At 45.1% G+C, this 25,242-nt stretch overlaps 3 protein-coding genes across 3 annotated transcripts; all 3 read right to left on the reverse strand.

Moving 5' to 3' along the window:
• Window positions 1–631: 631 nt before the first annotated feature.
• On the reverse strand, window positions 632–16,261 carry fbxo21 (F-box protein 21; the record flags this gene model as incomplete). Its single annotated transcript, XM_083783610.1, has 12 exons — window positions 632–1,031; window positions 1,838–1,995; window positions 2,793–2,983; window positions 4,926–5,058; window positions 6,607–6,783; window positions 8,076–8,212; window positions 9,053–9,189; window positions 10,985–11,131; window positions 14,135–14,256; window positions 14,455–14,564; window positions 15,178–15,313; window positions 16,026–16,261. 12 exons carry the CDS (start codon window positions 16,259–16,261, stop codon window positions 766–768), a joined length of 1,950 nt encoding a protein of 649 aa, XP_083639736.1. The 3' UTR covers window positions 632–765.
• A 1,352-nt stretch (window positions 16,262–17,613) lies between these two features.
• On the reverse strand, window positions 17,614–18,549 carry LOC310871943 (DNA-directed RNA polymerase III subunit RPC6-like; the record flags this gene model as incomplete). Its single annotated transcript, XM_083783586.1, has 1 exon — window positions 17,614–18,549. One exon carries the CDS (start codon window positions 18,547–18,549, stop codon window positions 17,614–17,616), a length of 936 nt encoding a protein of 311 aa, XP_083639712.1.
• A 1,516-nt stretch (window positions 18,550–20,065) lies between these two features.
• Window positions 20,066–24,870, reverse strand: gpr135 (G protein-coupled receptor 135). The gene is made up of 4 exons (XM_083784424.1): window positions 24,758–24,870; window positions 24,532–24,638; window positions 22,827–22,964; window positions 20,066–22,186 (listed from the first exon to the last, which is right to left on the reverse strand). Exons 2-4 carry the CDS (start codon window positions 24,564–24,566, stop codon window positions 20,878–20,880), a joined length of 1,482 nt encoding a protein of 493 aa, XP_083640550.1. The 5' UTR covers window positions 24,567–24,638; window positions 24,758–24,870; the 3' UTR covers window positions 20,066–20,877.
• Between the last annotated feature and the right edge of the window lie 372 nt (window positions 24,871–25,242).

The raw sequence follows: 25,242 nt of genomic DNA on the forward strand, positions 1-25,242 counted from the left end.
AGTTCACTTCATCTTTTTGTTTGTTTGTTTGTTGGTTTGTTTGTATGCGTGTTAGTGTTTGTTAGTGTGATTGCAGAGAAAACGGATAGTTTTCTTTTGTCCAGGCATGGAAGCATTCCATGGTTTTAGGATCGGAAACATGTTTTGCCTGCAGGGGCTACCGATCCTCATCTCATTACTCCTCTTTAATATCAAATCCTCCAGTCGATCATTTTCAATACTGAAGGGGTATATCGTGCAAAATTACAACTATTGCCCAGTTTCTCCGTACAGGCAGCAGGCAAGCTCATCTCAGTCTCTGGAAATATGGCTGACTGGTATAGCGGCCGTCGCTATTATACAGTATCCTACACATAGTGAAATTAGCGCTACACTTGTGAACGGGACCTGACCCGAATACCGTGAGACAATGTCCAAGTTGGCGTGTGATAATGGCTGTCCAGAGGGAAGTATTCTCCTGGGCAGTTATAGGCCTCACTCACACCTGAGACACACGCAAGACACGCGTGTCCTGTGTGTTCCGTGTGTTATGGCCGCCTCGATGCAAAGTCACGTGGTTTGAAGACACAACCTTTGCAACTTTGCATGGGGCGGGCAGAAGACAGCCATGGAACAAGGTTGTGTCATGAAACCACGTGACTCCCATTGGAAATGCATTGAGGCGGCCATGACACACAGAAGACACAAGTGTGTCTTGCGTGTGTCTTAGGTGTGAGTGAGGCCTTAGGGGAGGGAGGGAGGGGGGGGTGCTGGATCCATGCTTTGCTACATGGGCGTGGCTTGCTGGTTGTTTTGGTCTGTGGCGGGGGAGGTGGGGGGGCCCTGCTCCTGTGTGCCAGCAGCAGCGTTGGCGGGGGGCGGTCTGTGGTAGAGCGCCCGCACGGCGCCCAGGGTCTCGGCCGTGTCCTCCGGGTAGCGCGTTTGGAGCTCCTCGTTGGCGACGTAGTGGGTGTCGGTGGCGAACTCGGAGAAGTAGCGGCCCACCTCTGGGTGTCCGATCTCCAGGGGGGCCGAGTGGGGCTCCAGGTTCTCTGGAAAAGGAAAACCGCAAGGCATGGCGTTGTCATGATGTACGACTGTGTGGTATAGAAGGGTGTCGCAGTCCCACCCCCCTTTCATGACGACGACAGGCCCAGTCCCACCCCCCTTTCATGACGACGCCAGGCCCAGTCCCGCCCCCTTTCATGACGACGACAGGCCCAGTCCCATCCCCCTTTCATGACGACGACAGGCCCAGTCCCGCCCCCTTTCATGACGACGCCAGGCCCAGTCCCGCCCCCTTTCATGACGACACCGGGCCCAGGAAATAATTCCCAATGCATTTTCCCCATAGACATTTCAAAAAGTATTTATTTCGCTTTGTACGACCTTTTAAGCGTCGTACAAAGCCAACTCGAGTCGTGACAAATCATGACAACAAACACAATATTTTGGACCAAATTACAAAGAAGAAAAACAACAAAAAGCAGTTTTTTTTGTTCGGCCCAAAGCATTGTGTTTATTGTCATGATTTGTCACAAGAGTTGGCTTTGTCCGTCTTTAAAGAAATACTTTTTGAAAAGTCTATGAGGAAAATGAACGGGGAATTATTTTCCGGGTCTCTCGAGGGGGCGGGACTGCGATGCTCTATACAGTGGGATTTTCTTTTTTTGTGTGTAAATGCTTAGTTAGTTCTATGTTCTAGAATGGTGGGGTTTTTTCCCCCCGCGGTAACACAGAATGTCACACGCACGCGTGAGTGCACAGCTGATATGGCCTAAGCCTATATTGTTAAATAGTGTATGAGAGTTTTAGAACATGCGTTTTAGAACATGCGTTTTAGAACGTGCGTGCTCACCCTGTGCGGCGTAGCGGCAGGTTCCGTCCTGCACCAGGACGTTGTAGAAGGGCTGGTTGGCCCCAGAGGAGAGCTGCTGGACCCTCATGGTGGTGATCCACTCCTGGCTCATGGTGCACTTTGGGTCCCAGCCGTAGATCACACAGTTGTAGCCCGACCTGGGGGGGGGGGGGGGGGGGGGGGCACCAGGTTAGTGCTATACAGGACCAAGGCATTGCAGAAATATTATCGCGCACGCACATACACACACACACACACACAGAGACACACACACACACACACACAATTAAAACTCTCTCTATGCCACTAGTGGAGGTAGAGGTGTAAAGTACATATAAGACGTACACTTGCGACAAAAATGGAAAACATCCGCCACTATGCTGCTAAACATGAGCTGCTTTCAGCTGCCAGAAGTGAGTGGTGCTGTACTGTACTGTATTGTACTGTACTCCTCCCTGGCCTGTGTGCGTGTGATGCTAAACAGTGCCATCCAGCGGTATTGGCATGGTATTTCCGCACACACACATACACGCATACACATACACGCACACACACACAACTTTGAGTGGCTAGCACCACTCAAAGACAGGTCCTATTACTACGAGAGTTGTGACGAGCCCACCTCTTGTGTTTCATGACGAGGCCCACAGAGTACGTCACCTCTCTGTGCTCCCTAACCCACCTCTCCACAGAGTACGTCACCTCTCCGTGCTCCCTATAACCCTAAACCCACCTCTTGTGTTTCATGACGAGGCCCACAGAGTACGTCACCTCTCCGTGCTCCCTAACCCACCTCTCCACAGAGTACGTCACCTCTCCGTGCTCCCTAACCCACCTCTCCACAGAGTACGTCACCTCCCCGTGCTCCCTATAACCCTAAACCCACCTCTTGTGTTTCATGACGAGGCCCACGGAGTACGTCACCTCCCCGTGCTCCCTATAACCCTAAACCCACCTCTTGTGTTTCATGACGAGGCCCACGGAGTACGTCACCTCCCTGTGCTCCGGAGCGCTGCGCCTCTTGACCTCGGGCTCCACCGGGTGCCGTTTGTGCTGGATGTGTTCCAGCGTGTGCTGCACCAGGTACCCCACGGCCCCATGCTGACCGGGGTCCAGGGCCTGGATGTGCTGCAGGATGTCCAGCACCTGAGACGGGGACAGTTTAAAGGCCCATTCATTCATAGTCTGGATTTTCGGTGGTGAGGTGACCACCACTCCGGTGGTGAGCTGACCACCGGAGCTGAAACAACGTTGAGCGGTGGTGGTGAGTAAAAATAGAGAGAAGGGCTGGAGCGGTGGCGGTGGTTTGCTCTTCACCGTGGCTTGTGACGTCATGTTGTAGTTCGGTGGTCACCCCACCACCGAAAATCCAGACTATGTATGAGCCTTAACAAAACACATGCGTGTTACTGCAGTGTGGATTAACCCATTTTGGGGCGGGAAACCCTTTTGGTGTTTTAAAGCATTACGTTATACTTTAGCTATTGAAAAATAGCAGATCTACAAGCTCATAGCGTGGCACCGAGTGCCGCGCTACGAGCTTGTAGTTCTGCAAAAAAAAAATGAAATCGTGAAACTGTGGCGCAAATCTTTGAATAATATATTCTTTCAGAGCGAACGTTTTTAACTCAAATCTTTTAGGTCACTGGAACAACATATTTTCAGATGGGGTTTCGCAGCCAAATACAAATAATTCTGTATTTTGTATTCGTCACATGTGCCTGAAATATTAGGTAAATGTGTGGCAAATGCCATTGACAATGAAAGGAAAATGTAGACGAGCAAATCGGCTAACTAACCAATCACATAAATTCATTCAGTTGTCATCTTCACATGATGAGGGAGCAAGGGGTGATGATTGACAGGCAAAGTGCTAAAATAAGGCGTTTTTCCATTGCATCTGAAAAAGCTTCAGAACACAAAGAGAAAAACACCTGGCATGGCATACTGGAGTGTATTTGTCTGTTAAAAAAACATTTTAATACACTTTTGAAGGACCATGACAAAGACATTAATGTTGCTAAAAGAAATAATGTCATTATACAAGTATCGTTTCCTCAATTGCAGTTCAAATGCCTGCCACGTGTGGTCTATCGAACGGTGTGCTTATACGTTAGTTATAGATTAACTATTCAGCTCCTACTTAAGACTCAGGTAAGTCATCAGTGCCCATACCCGAAGGCGGGGTTGGCGAAAGGGCCTTTCTGTGTGGAGTTTGCATGTTCTCCCCGTGTCCCCTAGGGTAGATACCCTCACAAAAACATGCAGTAATCCTGGTCTCTAAACTGCCTCCCCCTGGCCAGCCGGGGCGCCTGATGGAGGGGAAAGGAACTGGTTGGAATAATGTGTTCCTTCCACGCGCTACGTCCAACCAGGGAAACTCCCCCCTGTCAGGTGTAAAGGAGCAACTTGGACACTCAAGCATGAAGGAAGAATGAGTTAAGTCCGTTGCTCTCCCCAGGTTGGCGGAGGGTGTGTAGAGCCCAGGATCACATTAGATGATTGACACAGGGGTGAAAAATGGGTTACAAAATCGTGGGATAAAAAATATATAGTAAAAAAAGACTCAGGTCCTTGTTAACACTCCACCGCATGGCGGAGTTGGGCGTCAGAAATGGCAGATCCACAAGCTCAGAGTCACAACAAGGTTTGAGCTCATAGGATGAGTCATTTTCAACACGTGACTCCGTTCGGGTCCCGTTTCGAAGTGTTACCGACTGCCATTAACTCACTCAGAGCAAAACATGGACATTTTTTACACGAAGAAAGTGTCTTGCCTCCCCCTGGCCAGCCGGGGCGCCTGATGGAGGGGAAAGGAACTGGTTGGAATAACGTGTTCCTTCCACGAGCTACGTCCAACCAGGGAAACTCCCCTCTGTCAGGTGTAAAGGAGCAACTTGGACACTCAGGCATGAGGGAAGCATGAGTTCAAGTCCGTTGCTCTCCCCTTGTCCCCCATATATGGGGACTAGGTTGGTGGAGGGTGTGTAGAGCCCAGGATCACATTAGATGATTGACACAGGGGTGAAAAATGGGTTACAAAATCGTGGGATAAAAATATATATTTAAAAAAAGAAAGTGTGTTGACCTTCTCTGGCCAGATGCCAAGGTGGAAGTAGAGGCGAGCCTGGAGCAAAAGGTACTGGACGTTGTCGGGGTTGATGGTGAGGTAGAGGTCCAGCGAGTCCCTCAGCAGCTGGTAGGACTTCTCATTGCCCTCTCTGCAAGGAGCCACACAACACAACCCATTTAGACCTGACACTAGATTCTACAAAATGTCTTCTTAAATCCTGACAGTTAAAAAAAATAACTGTTTCTAATTTATATGTGAGTGGTTCTCAAACATTTTCATGTCAAGGACCCCCAAAAATATTTGTAATTGACCGCCGACCCCCCATCTGAAAATATGTTGTTCCAGGGACCCCCCCCCCCCCCCCCAGAAGCAAAGATTTGAGTTAAAAACGTTCGCTCTGAAAGAATATATATTCAAAGATTTGCGACACATTCATGATTTTTCAAAAATAGCAGACCTACAAGCTTGTAGATCTGCATAACATAATGCTTAAAAAAAACACTAAAAGGGGTTCCCACCCAGAATGGGTTAAAAGCAGTAAAGTATCTGTGTCATTTTATATTTGAGCTATATTTGAACCACTGTATAACAATTTCATACTTTGGCTATTTAATATAGCCAGATACATCAGCTCATAACACCTCACACTATGAGCTTTGTGGATCTGCCAGCGAACATTAACTCAAATCTTTGCTTCTGGAGCTCCCTGGAACAAAATATTTTGAGATGGTGGTGCGGCCAAATACATTAAAAGGTTTGAGCACCAAGAGCACTCAAGAGGTAAATTATTATTGTTACACGTGCATTGCTTAAGACAAGAAGTCTACACAATTCAACGTTTTCCTGTTATCTCTCCTAATGGTACCAACATCAATACAGAATGGAATTGTGGACAACACAATGTTAGTTAGTTTTGGATCTGAGAGGCTAAAGGCCTATTCATAGTCTGGATTTTCGGTGATGAGGTGACCACCGCTCCGGTGGTGAGCTGACCACCGGAGCTGAAATAACATTGAGCGGTGGTGAGTAAAAACAGAGAGAAGGGCTGGAGCGGTGGCCTGTGGTTTGCTCTTCACCGCGGTGTATGAGCCTTTAATCTCATCGTCCGTGGCTCAAATACCCAATAAATAATATGGGCCTTGATATGAACAGGGTTGAAAAACCACTGCTGCCGACCAGTGTTGTTTTTGTCGACTAAAACAAAGACGAAAAATGTTCGTCGACTACCTTTTTTCACTGACGGAAACTAAGGTACGATGACTAAAACTAAGACTAAATGTATCGACAATTTCGTCAACAGCTAAAAACTAGACTAAAATGCTAGGAAGAGACTAGTGGACAAGAGATCCAGTATAAGTAATTTTACACTTGTTTGCATGCTGAAAATAGCCGATCTACAAGCACACAACACGGCGCTGCGTTGTGAGCTTGTAGATCGGCTATTTTCAGCAAGTGTAAAATCAGTCATTACGACAACATCAAGGCCCGCCAAAAAAAAAAGTTGTCTACTAAATCAACTGTAGATTTAGCCGACTAAAATCTTATGACATGTAGTCGACTAAAACTAGACTAAACACTAGAACATTCCGGGTGACTAAAATGTGACTGAAACTAAGTGAAAGCTATTCAAGAGACTATATGACTAAAACTAAAATTGCCAAAAACAACACTGCTGTAGTGTAGTGCAGACCCTTACCCTCTCTTGCCAATGTTCAGCAGGTTTCCAACCATCCTGAGAAGCACCTCTGTGGTGCTAATGGCGCTGTAGTAGTCTGCTGTCACCTGGTGGCCGATGAGGTACTCGCACTCCTTGGCCGTCAGCTGCTTGCCTTTGCCGAAGGCGTCGACGTAGACAAAGTCGTAGATGTCGGCGCTGCGGCCGGCCGGCGGGGAGAAGGTTTTCGTCAGTATCAAAGTTTAAACTCAATACAACCTCATTCATTGTGTGACTGATTCACCAGAATGGCCACTGGTCTGTAGACGAGAGGCCAACATTAACCTAACATTAACCCCTTTTGGTGTTTTAAACATTATGTTATAATTTAGCTATTGAAAAATAGCAGATCTACGAGCTTGTAGGTCTGCTATTTGTTTTTTTAATCGTGGAAATGTGGCACAAATCTTTGAATATATATTATTTCAGAGCGAACGGGGGGGGGAGGTCCCTGGAACAAAATAGTGTGAGAAAGACTGACATAGAAACATAGGGTTTTTCTGAAAACTGTCAGGATTTAGAAGACATTAAGTAGAATCGTTCCCAGGTCTAAATGTGTTAAACTGAATGAGGGTTCAAGGCCAGTTAGAAACAAGGTTAAGTTGTTAGTTTGGTTTATGCATCACATTTTTGGAAAATGCTTTAATATCCACTCCAAATACAGTACTAGGCTTATGTATTACATAAATTACATATGAAATAAATTGATAAAGACATAAACTAAGGAAATTTTCTCAATGGTTTTAATTTGCTTCAGTCCGTTTTGCAAGCGCACAACGGTTTCAGTTTGTGTCTTTTTTTTCTTTACATAAATATATATTTTTTAACAAAACTATAGTAAAATACTAAAAAGTGACATAGGAAAAGAGAAGGGAACCCGTCTCGTATGCTTCAAAAGGTTATTTATTGACGACGTTTCGAGCCAAGGCTCTTCATCTGGTCAAACCCCTTTTTTTTTTTTAAGCCTCGTTTTTATTTCATTTGCTTCAGTCAGTTTTGCAAGCACAACAACAAAACAACAAGAAAAGGTCTGTTTTGAAGCATTAACCCATTTTGGTGTTAGCATTACGTTATGCTTTAGCTATTTAAAAATAGCAGATCTACAAGCTCATAGCGCGCCACCGAGTGGCACGCTAAGAGCTTGTAGGTCTGCTATTTTTGAAAAATCAAAGAGCGACTGACGTAGAAGACATTTTTAGAATCTGATCTCAGGTCAGAATGGAAAACTGTCAGGATGTAGAAGACATTTTTAGAATCTGATCTTAGGTCAGAATGGGTTAAAAACAGAGCATACACACACACGCGCACACACACTCACAAACACACACACACACACACACACACACACACACACACACACACACACACACACAGTGTCACACACGCACACAGATCTGAATATTACCCAACACACCACCACCTGCTGCGGGGGGGAGAAGTGGAGGACATACCCCGTTGGTTTCTGGCACCAGCGTAGAAGGAAATGATTGGGGAAGTTCACCGGCTCCAGCTGAACGCCCAGCTTCCTGGCCAGCGTCATGTAGAGAACAGACAGACTTATGGGGATGCCTGTGTGGCGTAGTAGCACCTGGAGGGAACACACGTGTGTTCATGTCATTAGTGTGTTCATGTCATTAGTGTGTTCATGTCATCAGTGTGTTCATGTCATCAGTGTGTTCATGTCATCAGTGTGTTCATGTCATCAGTGTGTTCATGTCATCAGTGTGTTCATGTCATTAGTGTGTTCATGTCATTAGTGTGTTGTTCATGTCATCAGTGTGTTCATGTCATTAGTGTGTTCATGTCATTAGTGTGTTGTTCATGTCATCAGTGTGTTCATGTCATTAGTGTGTTCATGTCATTAGTGTGTTCATGTCAATAGTGTGTTCATGTCATTTCATCATCCAAGTGAATCCAGTCAATAGAGCATCGCAGTCCCGCCCCCTCGAGAGACCCGGAAAAGAAATCCCCGTTCATCTTCCTCATAGACTTTTCAGAAAGTATTTATTTAAAGACGTTTACGCCACGGACAAAAGCCAACTCTTGTCGTGACAAATCATGACAATCTTTCGGCCAAACAAAGAATTAGAAAGTAGAAAAAACGGCAGGTTTTAACAATTTCTTTGTTGTTTTTCTTCTTTGTAATTATTTGTTTGGTCCAAAATATTGTGTGTGTTGTCATGATTTGTCACGACACGAGTTGGCTACGTACGCCGCTTAAAAGGTCTTTAAATAAATACGTTTTGAGATGTCCATGAGAAAAATGCATTGAGATTAATTTCCTGGGCCTGGCGTCGTCATGAAAGGAGGCGGGACTGCGACCTCTCCTTTCTGTTATAAAGTGGTCAGCACCTCCCTATACTGTTGGTGTGCGCTCCTACCATTTTGTTTAATCTGGGGGTTCCTGGTTTGGGAACCACTGACTGACCTGGTGGATGTAGGAGTTCAAAGGGTTGTAATAGTCGAACTCGTTGCCCTTGTATTGCAGCTGCTCGTAGAGGACGGCGTTGAGGGCAAAGACCACCTGCCTCTGGAGCTCATAGTCCTCCACCATGAAGCAGTCACCTGGAGTACAGGTCAGATGAGAAGAGTTCATGAGAACAAAATAAATGACATTTCTTTCCCTTTTTATTAATACATTTTTATCCCACGATTTGTGTGTCAATTATCTAATGTGATCCTGGGCTCTACACACCCTCCGCCAACCTGGAGAGAGCAACGGACTTGAACTTATGCTTCCTTCATGCACGAGTGTCCAAGTTGCTCCTTTACACCTGACAGGGGGGAGTTTCCCTGGTTGGACGTAGCGTGTGGAAGGAACACGTTATTCCGACCAGTTCCTTTCCCCTCCATCAGGCGCCCTGGCTGGCCAGGGGGAGGTAGTTTTAGAGACCAGGATTACTGCATGTTTTTGTGAGGGTACCTACCCTGACATTTCTATTTGAGGCAAGTGTTGACACGACTCAATGAAGGCAAATTGGCACAGTATACAGTAGCACTCCTGAAATTTGAGCATTCATACTCACCGATAGCATCACTGTCGAACAAATAAGATTTAAATCTCTGAATGAATATACTGTATATATTCAACGATGTGAGGCACATTTTCATCGTAGCGCGGCACCGAGTGCCATGCTACGAGCTTGTAGATCTGCTATTTTTCAATAGCTAAAGTATAACATAATGCTTACAACACCAAAAAGGCGTTCCCGTCCAGAATGGGTTGAATAATAATCAATAGTTGCAACCCTACGTTTGACTGTCTTCATCATCAAATCAAAATCTTCCACGGAGCCCACCTGTCTATCTCTCTTCTTTTCTTTCTTCCTATTCCCCCCCCCCGACACGGTCGAGGCAGATAGCTGCCCACCCTAGAGTCGGGTTCTGCCTGACGTTTCTTCCTAAAGGGGAGTTTTTCGTTACCATTGTCACAATATTGCTTGCTCTGGGTGGATCTTTGTTGGTTGTAAAGTGTCTTGAGACAACTTGTTGTGATTTGACACTATAATTAAATTGAATTGAATTGAATTGAATCATAAGAAAGGCACTCGACATTCAGAACATGGCCTGGAGCGTAACCTTTCACCCTGAATATTAACAACTGCAGTGGAAGCCGGCTCACCTGGAGCGGTCCTCAGGCTGAGGTGGGAACTAAGGACTCACCTGGAGCGGTCCTCAGCCTGGGGTGGGAACTAAGGACTCACCTGGAGCGGTCCTCAGCCTGGGGTGGGAACTAAGGACTCACCTGGAGCGGTCCTCAGGCTGAGGTGGGAACTAAGGACTCACCTGGAGCGGTCCTCAGCCTGGGGTGGGAACTAAGGACTCACCTGGAGCGGTCCTCAGGCTGAGGTGGGAACTAAGGACTCACCTGGAGCGGTCCTCAGGCTGAGGTGGGAACTAAGGACTCACCTGGAGCGGTCCTCAGCCTGGGGTGGGAACTAAGGACTCACCTGGAGCGGTCCTCAGCCTGGGGTGGGAACTAAGGACTCACCTGGAGCGGTCCTCAGGCTGGGGTGGGAACTAAGGACTCACCTGGAGCGGTCCTCAGGCTGGGGTGGGAACTAAGGACTCACCTGGAGCGGTCCTCAGACTGGGGTGGGAACTAAGGACTCACCTGGAGCGCTCCTCAGGCTGGGGTGGGAACTAAGGACTCACCTGGAGCGGTCCTCAGGCTGGGGTGGGAACTAAGGACTCACCTGGAGCGCTCCTCAGGCTGGGGTGGGAACTAAGGACACACCTGGAGCGGTCCTCAGACTGGGGTGGGAACTAAGGACTCACCTGGAGCGGTCCTCAGCCTGGGGTGGGAACTAAGGACTCACCTGGAGCGCTCCTCAGGCTGGGGTGGGAACTAAGGACTCACCTGGAGCGCTCCTCAGGCTGGGGTGGGAAGGATTCTTGATTCTCAGCATCTTCTTCACCTTGTCTGTGATCTCCTCCAGCTGGGCCGATATGCTGTCTATGGTGATGTCTGCCAAGGGGTTACAATACTGGTCCACCAGCACAGCACCTTTAGGACCGCGAGGAGAAGACGGTTCAGGCACGGCTTTGACGTGTAAAACAGCAAGATTTTCCAAGAGCTTTTTCCCCACCAAGCCATTAGACTTTTGAACAAGTGCAATATCAACCCTAACCCTTACCCCCCCATGTTAGTTAGTTAGTTAGTTATTTGCTGCGAGAGTGAGTACTAGCCAACACCAATCCAGGGATTCCTGGATCGCTGCCCTCCACAATTTCCTATCCAACATCAGGCCCTTGAGCTCTGCAGTGTCGTCAGCCAAGGTGTCGTGCCGCAGCACGTCTACATTAGGTGGTACGCTTCTTTCCCCTCCTGGCTTTGCCCTGTGGTTGGCTCCCATAGGGTCAATTTACTTGCCTCAAGTTCTGGGTGCCTGACGCAGTGCCCTGCCAGCCTCATCCTTCTATCATACGTCCTGGGCATGACGGTAAACTGTTCCGTTCGAGAGGACCGGCGACCCTCGAATGTAAACAGCCACGAAAGGAAACTATGGATCATTCATTACCCCCCAATATTCTGCTATAAGGACTCCTCTCCTATCGTGCAATATCTGTCTCTCTATAAATGTTTTTTAATTTGTTTTTAAAAGTGGATTTTAGATTTGAATAGTATTTTAGTTCTCTTTTAACTAGCATACTAAAAGCCAGAGAAACGACATTTCGTTCTCCTATGCATTATATGTATCTGCTGAATGACAATGAAGATATCCATCATATATCTATGTTTACATGGCATATAAACGTTAGAGCCTGCCCTGACCTACATTGGTTTGGCTGATTTATCAGCATCATTCGTTTTAACTTTTCTTTCACTTGTAGATTGGCCTTTTTTTTAAAACACATTTGAATAGGACAAAATATCGATTGAAAGTTGAATCAGTAAATCAGTGATTTTGGACTCTCCAAAATCAGTGGACCTAAACATGTGGCATTGGTTGGGCTCTGTAAACCTTGGTTTAGTTTCATATTTTAAAACAAGTTTGCAATTACAGTACATAAAGTTTAACACATAGGCCATAATGCCTGGCTGCTCTGTAATAACACCAACACTTGTCCCAAAGATTTCCACCAAAATTTGGTGAATGTATGCATGTATGAACATGGAAAAAGTAAATGCATGATTGACTTCTTTCCCGCTGCCCAGTAGACAAGTATGCCTATCCACTGTCCACCCCCTGGCGTTTCACGTCTGATGCCGTGAACGCATTAGATCATATAGGAATACAGTGATGTAAATAGGTTTTCAATGTAATGAGTCCCAGGATGCAGGGATGGTCTTTTAGATGAGTCCCAGGGACATTTTATGAGTCCCACTTCAACAACGTTACGAGTCATATTTTGCCATGTTTTACAAATTGCAGCATTTAACTCAGCATTTCATTTTATATGGTTATAATGTGGTTATATTCATTTCATGTAGAAAACAGAAGAAGAAATGATTATTATAACTAAAGCTAGCAAAATAAACTAGAATAAAAAACAGAGGTCGTTGTTTTATTGCGTCCCTTAACTATAAACTGCGTTTTGGGATGCAAAATGCACCCTATTTTAATCTCTGCGACATATAAAATGACATATGCCTCATAGACATGCGTTCATAAAATGCATGATGCAAGTAGTGCTTGCTCTCTCTCACTGTCACCATCTGCCTCACTGTCGCTCTCTCTCTCTCTCTCTCTCTGACCACAGACGATATGCAACTACAACTAACCCAAGCTGATGACAGTCATTGTTTTGGGTTCGGCGGGCAAATGCGAGTGAAATAGTCGCACTGATGAATGAGAGTGAAACAAGAGACTGGATCTCCAGGCTACTCACCCTGTAACAGAGCCCATGGTCTGCTATTTCCTCTTCCCATCCTATCAGGAGAAACGCTCTCATAGGATCGAAAAATGACAAAGATGAGTGCGTCTACCTGGGTGTCAAGTTTCCATCACAGCTATTCGAAGCTGCAGCAAATAAACACCTGCGCCTATACTAGTCCAGTCATTTGTCTCGGGAATTAATGTTCATTTATACGTTTTCGCACTAATGACAAAAGCCAGATTTAGTAGTCTAGTCTATAGCAGGTTGGTTTAGCATTTCCCCAACGTCACCATAGAGGCCGTATCGTGAGGCCAGTGCCAGTGAAACGCGCAACATAAACAAAGAAGAAGTAGTCAGTGTGTTTGAGCAGGCAAACATTGACAGCATTGGCACCGTCATCATCATTAAACAAACACCAGCTCAGATGGACAGGCCATGGTTGCGCCAATGCCTGACACGCACAAGCACCTGACACGCACACGCCTTCCAATGCCTGACGTGCACACGCCTTCCAAATTATGCAAAACGGGCCGGCCAGAGAGCTCCTCTTCAAGGACAACATCAGGATCAAACCTCAAACTACTTCAAATAGAAAGTGCAAGCTCGGAAGACCTTGCTCAAAACAGAACCGCATGCCATGGAAGAACAGTATATTATATGAGGGAACCACATTCCATGATGAACTCAATCTCCACCGGGCTGCCACAGTCAGGCGGATTAAGGTGAGGGTTTAACCGCCGTACCCACACCCCCAGAACATTGCTATGGAGAGACTACTGTTAATACTACTAGGCATTATGGTCAATGGAAAAACACCACACAGGTCAAAGCAATATTCTGAAATCTTGCGCTCCTTATCAACACAACTGGTTGGAGGATAGTAGCGAGGAAGCAGGTCGGAGTGGCTTATTGTCGGTATAGGCATGAGAGAATGAGGGTGTCCGTCTATCTATCCCCTTTTGAGGTGGAGCGCAACACCTACCATCGGTGACAATTATAAGAACTCTTGGTCTCTGCCTACCATCAGCTCCCAGTACTTAGCACACGGCTTAGTTACCCAAGCTGTGCTATTCATACGCCGAGTTGGTGGTGCTCGCCCGGGATCAAACACAGAACAACCTTTCAGTCCAAAAGGACAACAGCATTATGAAATCATAGTCCATGTACTGTATGTAGTGTAGTGGCTAACCTTCTAGAGCAGACTGCTGTTCTGAAGGCTGTTCCAGAAACGTCTTCAGACTCCTCAGAATGTTCTGTTGTCTCAGGAAGTAAAGGATCTTCTTCGCATAGTACTTCAATGTCAAACTTTTTCTAAAGAGCAGTACAAAGTAATACATACATAATAACACAGTTATATATCTGTTCCCTTATACAGTTAGTATGAAGTGAACTGTGGATATACACATTACACAGTGAACTCCCGGTGTTAATTCCAAAGAGTGTACAAATTGATTGAAAATGAACACAAATGATGTTACTGTGGCACTGTGGCTACAGCATGCCTCTCACCTTTTGTCCGTGTTGAGTATGAAAAGGAGCTCATCTTCACAGAAGTGCTCCGGTGCCCCGAGTGACTCAATCTCTGCAAAGCTATCTCCCAGCACCTGGCCAACGCAAGGCTGCGTTACAGAGCTCGGGGTTAGTTGGAAAACTTGCTAACTCAAATACTCTCATGCACACACACACACACACACACACACACACACACACAAACATGAAGCAGGCTTAAATTGGTGTCATTGATCTCTATGGCTGCTTTATCAAATGTCTTTCTGACTTATTTGGCTGGTAATACACCACTGACAACTTATTGATATCTTACTTTTTAATAAGCCATTCTGGGCAGGAACCCCTTTAGGTGTTTCAAGCATACTTTAGCTATTGAAAAATAGCATACCTACAAGCTCATAGCTCAAGCTCGAGCTTGTAGATCTGCTATTTTTGAAAAGGTCTTTGGGCCAAATCTTTGAATATATATTCTTTCAGAGTGAACATTTTTAAGTCAAATCTTTGCTTCTGGGGGGGGGGGGTCCCTGGAACAACATATGTTCAGATGGGTGTCGGCATCCAATTACATATAGTGTTGGGGGTCCTTGACATGAAAATGTTTGAGAATGACTGACATAAAAGAAACATAGGGTTTTTCAGAAAACTGTCACAATTTAGAAGGCATTGGTAGAATCGTCCTTGGGTCTAAATGGGATAGTGGGAATGTGAGGTTGAGTTACTTACAACCTCTGTGAAGAATCTCTTGGAGATTGATTCCACGGTCCTTCTGATAGATAAACCAACGACATGTCGCGTCCGGTATTCTCTGAGCCAGTCACAAGACTCATTCTGACGATAATACTTCTGTAATCTTGGCCATCTGTATTAAGAACAATAAATGCCATGGTTAATTACAGTTTAAAAAAAACTGTTCCAACTTGTGTGAATAATTCCTAATTCCTTCTCGCTGTAAAGACAAAAGCATTAAAAGTTGCAATCTAACTGGACAATAACTTCTCAAATGTGTTTTTCCCCTTCTTGTTCTTTTGCATTATTTTGTAGTGCATCCAAGGTCACCTGAACAAAACAAAAGTGTGTGTGTGTGTGTGTGTGTGTGTGTGTGTGTGTGTGTGTGTGTGTGTGTGTGTGTGTGTGTGCGCGTGCGTGCGCACACGTTTAATTAATTTATCCATTTGCCAAATTGACAGTATAAATGCAGCCAAATGGACTCACATAACTCTGAAATAAGGGTCCATTTGGACTCTCAGAGTAAATGAATGACTCGGGATGTTTTACTGTGTGGTGTCTTCAACTAGACAGTAGACTGCACAGTAATACCACAGTAATAGCCTGTCTGTGGCCTGCTGTGATGCTAGATTACATCAGCACCAGAAGAATGTCAACGGTTTGACAGTTCCTGGAATTTGCAGCAAAATGACTAGCAATTTGAACCCAACTGAGAATCTTTTCTTTTTTGGGGGGAGGGGGGACATCTACGCCCAAAATAAGGAGATTTTAAAAAGGAAAACGTGTCTATAACTATAACACCCAGAGAGGAGGAGACAAAATAATACAAAAATGAATGCATGCACCTGAGTTTGTACTGGTGTCCCCAAACCTTCCCTCTGTCGTGGCACACGTCATGGAGCCGCTTGCAGCTGCACGAGACGTTGCAGATGTCGTCGTGTTTGAGGACGGGCGAGCACAGGATGTATTCCAGCAGCTCCGCCGGCAGCTCGGTGAGCTTCTTCTTGGCGTTCTGGGGCTCCGTAATGACGCCGTTCACACTAGAGGAGAGCCGCTCTCTGCTGGAGCCATGCGTCGCCATCTTTACTGTTTACCCCAATTACATCATGGGTCTGGCCCGGCCCCTTTCTGGCGCAGGGGGCGGGCTTAGGGCGGGGCCTTTAGAGCCAGATCCCCCCTCCCTTTCCAGTATATATACTGTAATAATAATAATAATAACAACAATAATAACAATAACCATAATAATAATATTATTAATAATAATAATATTAAAAAGGGTAATAATAATAATAATAATAATAATAATAATTGTCTGTCTGTCTGTCTGTCTATAAACAACATATACAAAATGTTATCTTTCAGGAAATGAAAAAAAAATTGTGTACAAATGTGTTATTACTGTGTTATTTATGACCATGTAGATCTGCTCATTTCTATAAGTTTGAGTACTTATGCGTTGGTACTCAAAGTATATTTGCTTATTGCCTTCTTGAATGATTTTGCTGTTAATACAGGGCTCTAGCCTTAGCAACACAAGGTCGTGGGTTCAAATCCGGGTACAGACAACTCTGCGTATGAGTCTTCAAGAACGCTTTTCTAGTTTTTTTTCTTCTTCTCCTTCCGCCAAAAATAGCAGTTCTGGCTGAACCGTGCAGTCGGTTTTCGCAAAACCCGACAACATGGTAGGCTACAGGGCCATGCCAAACGGTGATGATGTGAAGCCCACGACCATTGGCCAAAGGGTGGCGCTATAGCACTCGATTGAAAATGCAAACTTTGAACGCGCATAGCTCATGAACCGTTTCACACACATATGCGTCTCCTCATGCCGAACAAGTAACGTTCTCTTAATTTTGACCTCTGACCTCTAGATCACCCGCCATTTTGAATTATATGGAAATCAGTTAAAATGCATCTCCTCCGAGGATCTTTGATCAAAATGCACGAAAAGTTCTACAGGTGAACTTTGGACCTATACGGACAAGGGAATCTATAGTACATTTTTTAAGTGGAAAAAATGTAGGTTTTATGACCTAATGAAAATAGCTGTTTTGTGAAAATACTTATTTTGCCCATAATACATGCAGTGTCATATGCTTATGAAACTTTACAGTGTGGTAGAGGGTCATGCCAAATAGCACTGGAATCAGCCTACTCCAATTGGCCAAAGGGGGCGCTATAGCAATCTTTTGAAAATGAAACCTTTGAACAGGCATAACTCATGCCTCGTTTGGCCAAAAGTCATGGCACTTTTTTCCACATGTTCTTTGACTCATGGGGAACACATCTGTCACTTTGACCAGTAAGCTCCACCCTCAGATATTCCACCATTTACTTGTATCAATGTATCAATTACAATGTATCATACACAGACAATAGCGAGATAAGTAAGTCAGGCAGGACAGTATAGGACGGTCAGTCTGCCGTTCAGAATCAGAAGTCCAGCCACTCCTTCATGTACACACAGGTGGACGGAGAGATCTCAAATCCCGTATGACAGTTATCAAACACCGGGCAGAGTCCACAGGGGGCTCTGACCAATCCAGCAGGCTGGATGATGGGGCTCACGGCTCGGTACAGCTTCATCCGTCCGTCGACGCTGCCCTCTGTGCCCTCCTTGACGGCGACGACGGTCATCTCCACCATCCCATCGTAGATCAGCATGTTCAGAAGGGCCTCTATTTCCTCCATCGACACTTCCTGCTTGCTGATGCCCAGTTCGCGTATGTATTTCCAGACTGCGTGTGGCATGGCGTAGGAGCTGTTCCTCTGGACCATGGGACTCTGTTTGCTGTCCCTCGCCGCCTCGGCCTTGCTCTGCAGGAACTTAGAGCACTGCTGGCCGAGGATCTTCACAAATACCTGGTCAGCGTAAAAGGCTGCTCTGGTCACAGAGACATCCGGCTGCAGGTTGTGTAACATGTACAGCTTTGCAGACGCCCCCGATTTCACGGCTTTGATGAGCGTCTTGCTCTCCAGGTTCTTGAGTATTGTGTTCAGCTCGGGCAGAAGGAGGTTGCTCTTGAGTTTTATGACCCTGCTCGTGAGGCCTTTGTTCCCCGCGTCCTCGACGATCTGGTAAACCAATTTCTCCTTGAGGTTGGAACCTTTCATCTTGCTGGCTGTCTGCGTGTCCTTGATCATGACGAAAATGGGTTTGCCCTTTCTGACTTGGAGTTCCAGCTGTCCCAGCTTCAACAGTCTGTTGACGACCATGGCCCTCTGCTGGGTCAGCAGGTGAGGCATGTCATTCTGAATCACCTGGTCTGTGATACCGTGAGGGAACTGCAGGCATAGTGCCGTTATCCTGCATTCTATCTCCACAACATCAGCGTCATCCAACTCTTTCTTGACTTTGACCTCTGTCATTGTATTATAATGTGAGTTAAGGGGACTGGTTCCCTGGGTTTAGAACCCGCCCGCCCGCCGGTAAGAACTTAACCCGGGATGTCTAAATCCCTGACACAAGAATAGCTGGGTTGTAAGGCCAAATATCGCTGAGATGTCTGTGGTTGAAAGAAAAACAAATCCTGTCTCGTACAGAAGGCGATGGAGACTACTGCGAGGAGCGGAGGAGATACTGCGTGCGTAATAACCACTCTTTATATATGGTCGGCTGAATGCTTGTCACGATGATGATGCCAGTCAGTCGTCTATATCCATATATGGAGTTCTGCAAGCGTGATATCAGCACTAGATGTCTCTGTCATCGCCATATATGGAGCTCTAGGTCAACCCGGGACAAATATGGAGTTGGTTTGTAAGATATGTGAGATATCTCCATATTTGGAGATAGTGAAAGCCTTCGTTACAGCCAGCCCCAATATGTATACTCGCACACAAAAACTGGTGTTGGCATGTGTGTGTGTGTGTGCGTGTGTGTGTGTGTGATGATTTGATTGGCTGATGTATACTGGTGTATGTATGGTGATAAGAGCGCCCATCACTTCACACAAGTGTGATTATGTTATTTTTTAAAGTTGGTTATTTAGCTGAAAAGATCAGCCGTATCCATATTTGAATGTACACATAACAGCAGGCCACTAAAGTACTTCCACTAACAGTTTTTGAAATATACAACTTACATTGTATATTGTGATTATTGTCGATGGAGCTATGTGATCAGGCTGAAACCGCATGGCCACATTCAGAGTCAGAGTCTGACTCCAGATCAGTCAGACATATCATACCCAAACTTTTTCATGTCAAGGACCCCTAAATTGTGATTCTCAACCCGTTTAATTTCAAGGACCCCCCCCAGTTCGACATGCATTAAGTCTACCGTCTACGGACCCAGTTTAGATTGTAAAATCAATGTTAATTTTACTCTTGAGAGTGTGCAAATGGAACCAAACGGACCCGTTAGGGTACACTCTCAGAGTTACAGTCCCATAAGGGTCCAATCGGTTCCAATATCATTTAGGCCTACAGGTTGAGAATCACTGCTGACTGAACCATAAAGATCTTCTTCTCTTCCCTGGCATATATTTTCACATGGGGGTCCGCGGGCTAATAAGTGTCAATTTGGGGGTCCTTGACATGAAAAGGTTTGGGAACCACTGGTGTACAGCATCGCATTTGGTGTGAAAGGAATAGGCCTACTACATTTTGGTGTGCGTCATCGTCATCATGGTGTAAATAGGATAAACATTGTGAGGATTTAGCGCCCCCATGTGGCCAACGGAGACCATATCTCATGACATGAGGCCCTTATTTGATATCTTAATATTTACGACAGTGTGCAATATTTTAAGTCTCTGTGTTCCATGTGATGGGACACTGAGAATATGTACAATGGAGACTAACAAAAAAAAACCCCATAAAAAGTGTTTTAATTTGTACGCATACTGTCATCATAATACATTTCACATTGATTTTACGAGTATAAAGTTTGTCCAAGTTACATAATCGTTTAGGATTCCCGGAATGCAAAATGACATATTAGTCAATCTGGTCCCATATGATATGCAGATACTGTACACATTTATACATGAACAGATTATTAAAGAGATATCTTAATCTTGTCATACTTTACAAAAAAAGTCTGTTACACATCTGTTTCGTTGTGGTTTGTCTCTGCTCAGATCAGGGGAAGTGAGAGTTGACCATTTAAATCCTAGATACCCTAGGCCAGTGGTTCCCAAAGTGGGGTCCGGGGACCCCCAGCGTTTGTATTACTCTGAGTGTACAAATGGAACCAAATGGACCTGTTATGTACACTCAGAGTTGAATTAACATTGATTTTACAATCTAAATTGGGGGTCTCAGAGAAAGAAATGCCATTAAATGGGGGTCCGTAGACTAATGCATGTCAAACATGGGGGTCCTTGAAATGAAACGGGTTGAGAATCACTGCTAGAGCCGTAAAAATATTCTCTTATGGGGGTCCCTGGCATATTTCAAATGGGGGTCCGCGGGGCTAATTAGTGTCAATTTGGGTGTCATTGACATGACAAAGTTTGGGAACCACTGCCCTAGGCTAGGGGTCTGTCCATGACATGGCTCACAACATGACGCGTTGTGAGCTTGCCATTGTCATCGAACGTTCACCTATTGTGACACACCCATTAAGAGCTATAGGGTTCAAGTAGTTATAGGCAAATATTAATAATAATTGGCACATCATTTTATTCCCTCTTATGAAACCCACTATCCCTGATCAGGATTGGATTGTGGATCCAAACTTCAAAAAGACTGTCACAAGCACGTGTCGACTGTCTTGACCTTTGGAGAGGTGGGCTCAGTAGCCGTGTCAGGCTCAGCCTCTCGACAGAAGAACACGGCAGGGTTTTTACAGGCCCACATTGCCACTTCCCCTCCATCTCCAGGACTCGAACTCGACAGCTGGCTGTTGTTCACTCCAACTCGACTTATGTAACGGTCCCTGATTCGGTCTGTTCGGTTCGGCCGAGTCTCCCGGTTCTGGGTTTGATTGGATAAGTAGGCGGCGACGTTCCTCGTCCGATAGCCCTCCTCCCGACTGCGTCCCAGCAACATGGATATATTGGGGTTCCTCAGGGCGTAGATTAGAGGGTTAATCGCCCCGTTGGCCCAGGCGAGCCAGATGGCCACCGCGTCCATAGTGGGGTTGAATGTGTAGTTCCCCATCGCTGTGACTAACCCCATTAAACAATATGGCCCCCAGCACAAGATGATGAACACAATCATAATCAGTACAGTGGTGGCCGTTCGCATTTCACTGTAGAATCGTAGCAGGTAGGCATACGTGGTCACGGGGCGCACGCGGATTTCAGAAAGACGAACTGTCTTACAGATGTTATAATGACAGAAGCACATGAGGGAGAAAGGTAACAGGTAACATATGGCTATGAGAGAGATGCTATACGCAGTGCCCATGCGGGACATCCCGGAGTGAAATACATACATGCAGTGGTAGAAACCCTGCTTATGGACCTCGTTGGGGCTTCGGACCAACAGATACCAAGGCAAAGAGAAAAGGACAGCAGTTAACCAAACGGCTGCCAGTAACTGAACAGCTCTCTGGCGCCCGATTTTGGCCTGCGGCTGCCTTACTATGGCACAGTATCTGTCGAAGGAGATGAGGGTCATGGTCAGGGTGGAGATGATGCCAAAACACATGTTGAAGAACCCATTGGCGACGCAGAAACGCTCGCCAAACATCCACACGCCGTCTTTACTGAAGAGCATGAGGAAGGAGAAAGGCAGACACAGGACGGCGGAGAGGAGGTCCGACAGGGACAGCGACATGATGAAGGCGTTGGTCACCGTTCTCAGCTGTCTGTGTTTGACGATGACGACGACGACCGCCGAGTTGCCGAGGCTCGACAGGAGGAAGATGGAGAGGAGGACGATCGCCTGAGCTGCCACCGTGACGCCATGCAGGACAGAGTTCCTCTTCGCAGAACTCGGCACAGAAGGACGGTAGGACTGGTGGATTTGTTCGCCTTCTCTGAACCCCGTTAAGTTTCCAATCACCATGGCCTCTGTGGTTGTGGTCGTTAAGCTGGTCGCTATAGAAACCACCCTAGGAATAAAACAAAAAGAATGGTCAAACAAGAAGTGTATTTTATGCATAGTACGAATTATTAGTGCAATTATTCTGCAATACTTATTCTGCAATTATTATACAACTGCTGATCACCAGGTCATGAGACATAAGTGTGAACTGCGAAGCCATCACTACTAGAGAAAGTGCCAGATGCTGTTTTAAAATGAAGGATAATTTGTGCACAATGACCACGCTGTTTACTACTCAATAGCCTACTGTACTTTTAGATTTCCTGTGACATGTCACCCAGGGCTTACTTTTTATTGTCTGTTAGTTAGTATTATTCCATAAGCACTGAAAAACTAAAAGCAGGTATAGGAATATTGGTGAGGGGCTAGTCAGAGAGTACATCTCTTCAAATGAAATCACATGACCAAACTCGACAAAACGTTTGACAATAGTTTATACTTCGGAAAGTTTAAAACAGCCACTAGAGACGATATACACACACACACACACACACACACACACACACACACACACACACACACACACACACACACACACACACACACACACACACACACACACTCCTGGCAGTGGTAATGAAGTGGGAAGTGAGAAAGGGAAGGAGAAGAAATGTGGTTGGTTTGTTGGTTATGAAATAAGGAATTACCTTGAAATGCCTAGTTCCTTTATGAAGTTTGCAGCAGATGTCTCGGCGGTGTAGTTCCCGGCACTGCCGCCCGTCTGGGCCTCGCTTCCAGGGGAATCCATTAATGGGGGACCAAGAAAGACGGGAGGAAGTCCATCCCTTGTAAAGGACCATCAGGGTTACATGTCAGACGGTGTCCATAGTCAACATCGGTCACATAGTTGTTTATAATAAACCTCAAACATTTTCCACAAAAAAACATTTTTTTTTTAGATGTTTTCTTATGATTTATCCATATTCAATAAACATAACAATGTATGAGATCATTTGACATCGTGTCAATGTCAGACAAAAAATGCACTGTATTATTGAAAGCTAAAAAGAAACGGTTGATAATGCAGCACATCGGATCATTTCAACAGGTGGTCCCTAGATGGCGCTCTAAAAGCTCTGCTCAGATCTGAATGCACTGTGTAGGCCTAGATGGCATCTAAAAGCTCTGCTCAGATCTGAATGCACTGTGTAGGCCTATGTACCATTATTATTAGGCCTATTTACCACTCCCTTACGGAGCTATGTGTGTGGGTGGCTGGCTGGGTGCCTGGCTGGCTGGGTGCCTGGCTGGGTATGAGCACAAAAACAGCATGGTTGTTTTTCACCACCTGTGCACAAGTTAAGTAAGCACAACCTAACACACAACGTACACACACACACACACACACACACACACACACACACACACACACACACACACACACACACACACACACACACACACACACACACACATATTAACTGTATATATGGTGATTTTGGGTGTGCCAGTACAGTACAGTGACAGGACAGTAGGCCTACAGTACAGTACACGGTAACTCTGTCATTTCTCAACCGTTTCGGACGTGGGGCGGCTCGCTGGAATCGGGCAGGCACCCTGGGTGCGTTCCTGTGGGTCTGGAACTTCTGATAGTATAATAGGAGTATAATTAATTTGATCATTATTCTAGCTAACTTTCATATACATAAACCAAATGTATAGTCATTCCAAACCTTCTTTCATTGTATTTGAGATTGAGACCAAGCAGTAATTAAAACAATGTATAACTAAAAAAAAAGAAAGAAAGAAAGCCGAGAACTGTTGTTTTGTGTTCACTCTTTAATGTTTTCTGTTAGTATAATCCCCTGGCTCTGATATTGTATTGTTAAATAACTTTGCTGTTTGTGTTTGTATTGTATTGTCTACTCCTGTCTGTATGTCATGACTGTTATAGATTTGTACAAAAAATAATAATAATATATATATGTATATATAATAGGCTAAAATGAAGACTATGGAAGAAGAAGAAGAGAATGAAGAAGAAACAGTTTTCTAAATTGCATTGCATTCCATCATCATTTGAGAAGTAGGCTATGGTAGAGTGGCTTTTTTACTTTTATGGATTGCATATTATCCATTTTACTTTGCTGGACAAACGTTTTGCCACGTATAATACCACCGTTTCAGTGTTCAGTGTAGCTATATTATCGCACTATTATCGACAGTGTTAATAAGTAGGCCCACTACTTATGTGTATTCCAGCACTCGTATATAAACACATACGTCTGCAACGGCCATTGAATAAATTAATATATAATACAGCCCTGAAACATGACTGTCAAGTGTGAACCATTCATGGCAAGCTATATTGCAAAGTCAATAACAGTGCTATAACCCGTGTTGTGTTTTCACCATTTGTTGATAGAAATGCTCCTTATCAATTCCATAGCTCAATAGCGCAGTCGTCATCATCCATTGCCAATCCGATTCAGGATCAAAGGGTCGACACAGGAATCCGTCTGCAAAAAAAAGAAAAAAAAAAAGAAATGCAAATCCGTCAAAATAAGCAGACAACAGGAGAAGATGAAATAATGCCGTACGTTAATTCTTCTGCAGCAGCAGCAGTGCTTAGTCGGACCTGTTCTCTTATATTTCCCCCGCAGGCAGCACTTTGTTTACAATAAGAGGCAGACGCTTCACTTCACAATATTAGGCTACATACTGTATTATAGTCTTTGTATCTTCTCTCCATCTGTATGAATATGATGAAGACCACGCCTTCTCCTCCACACCACCCGGACTCTTAAGGGGGTGGGGCGAAGGGGGGGGGCTTGAACCCCCCCCCCCCCCCCCATGTTGATTTCGTATAAACATTTATTTTTCACATCGAACCACCGAATTATTTATGATGAATGACGAAAATTGCCAGTCTAGATTAAAAGATCACAACACTGATGTCCATGTATCTTTACTCCACCTGGAAATAAAGCTGCAATTTAAAATAATAATAATAATTAAAATATATATATATTATATTATTATAAAGAAAGAAAGAAAGAAAGAAAGACAATTCAGCAAAATACACTTATTGATGATGAGATTTGTTCGCCTGCTAATAATATG

The sequence above is a fragment of the Protomyctophum parallelum genome (assembly GCF_964188405.1).
Source record: "Protomyctophum parallelum genome assembly, chromosome: 15".
Lineage (NCBI taxonomy): Eukaryota > Metazoa > Chordata > Actinopteri > Myctophiformes > Myctophidae > Protomyctophum > Protomyctophum parallelum.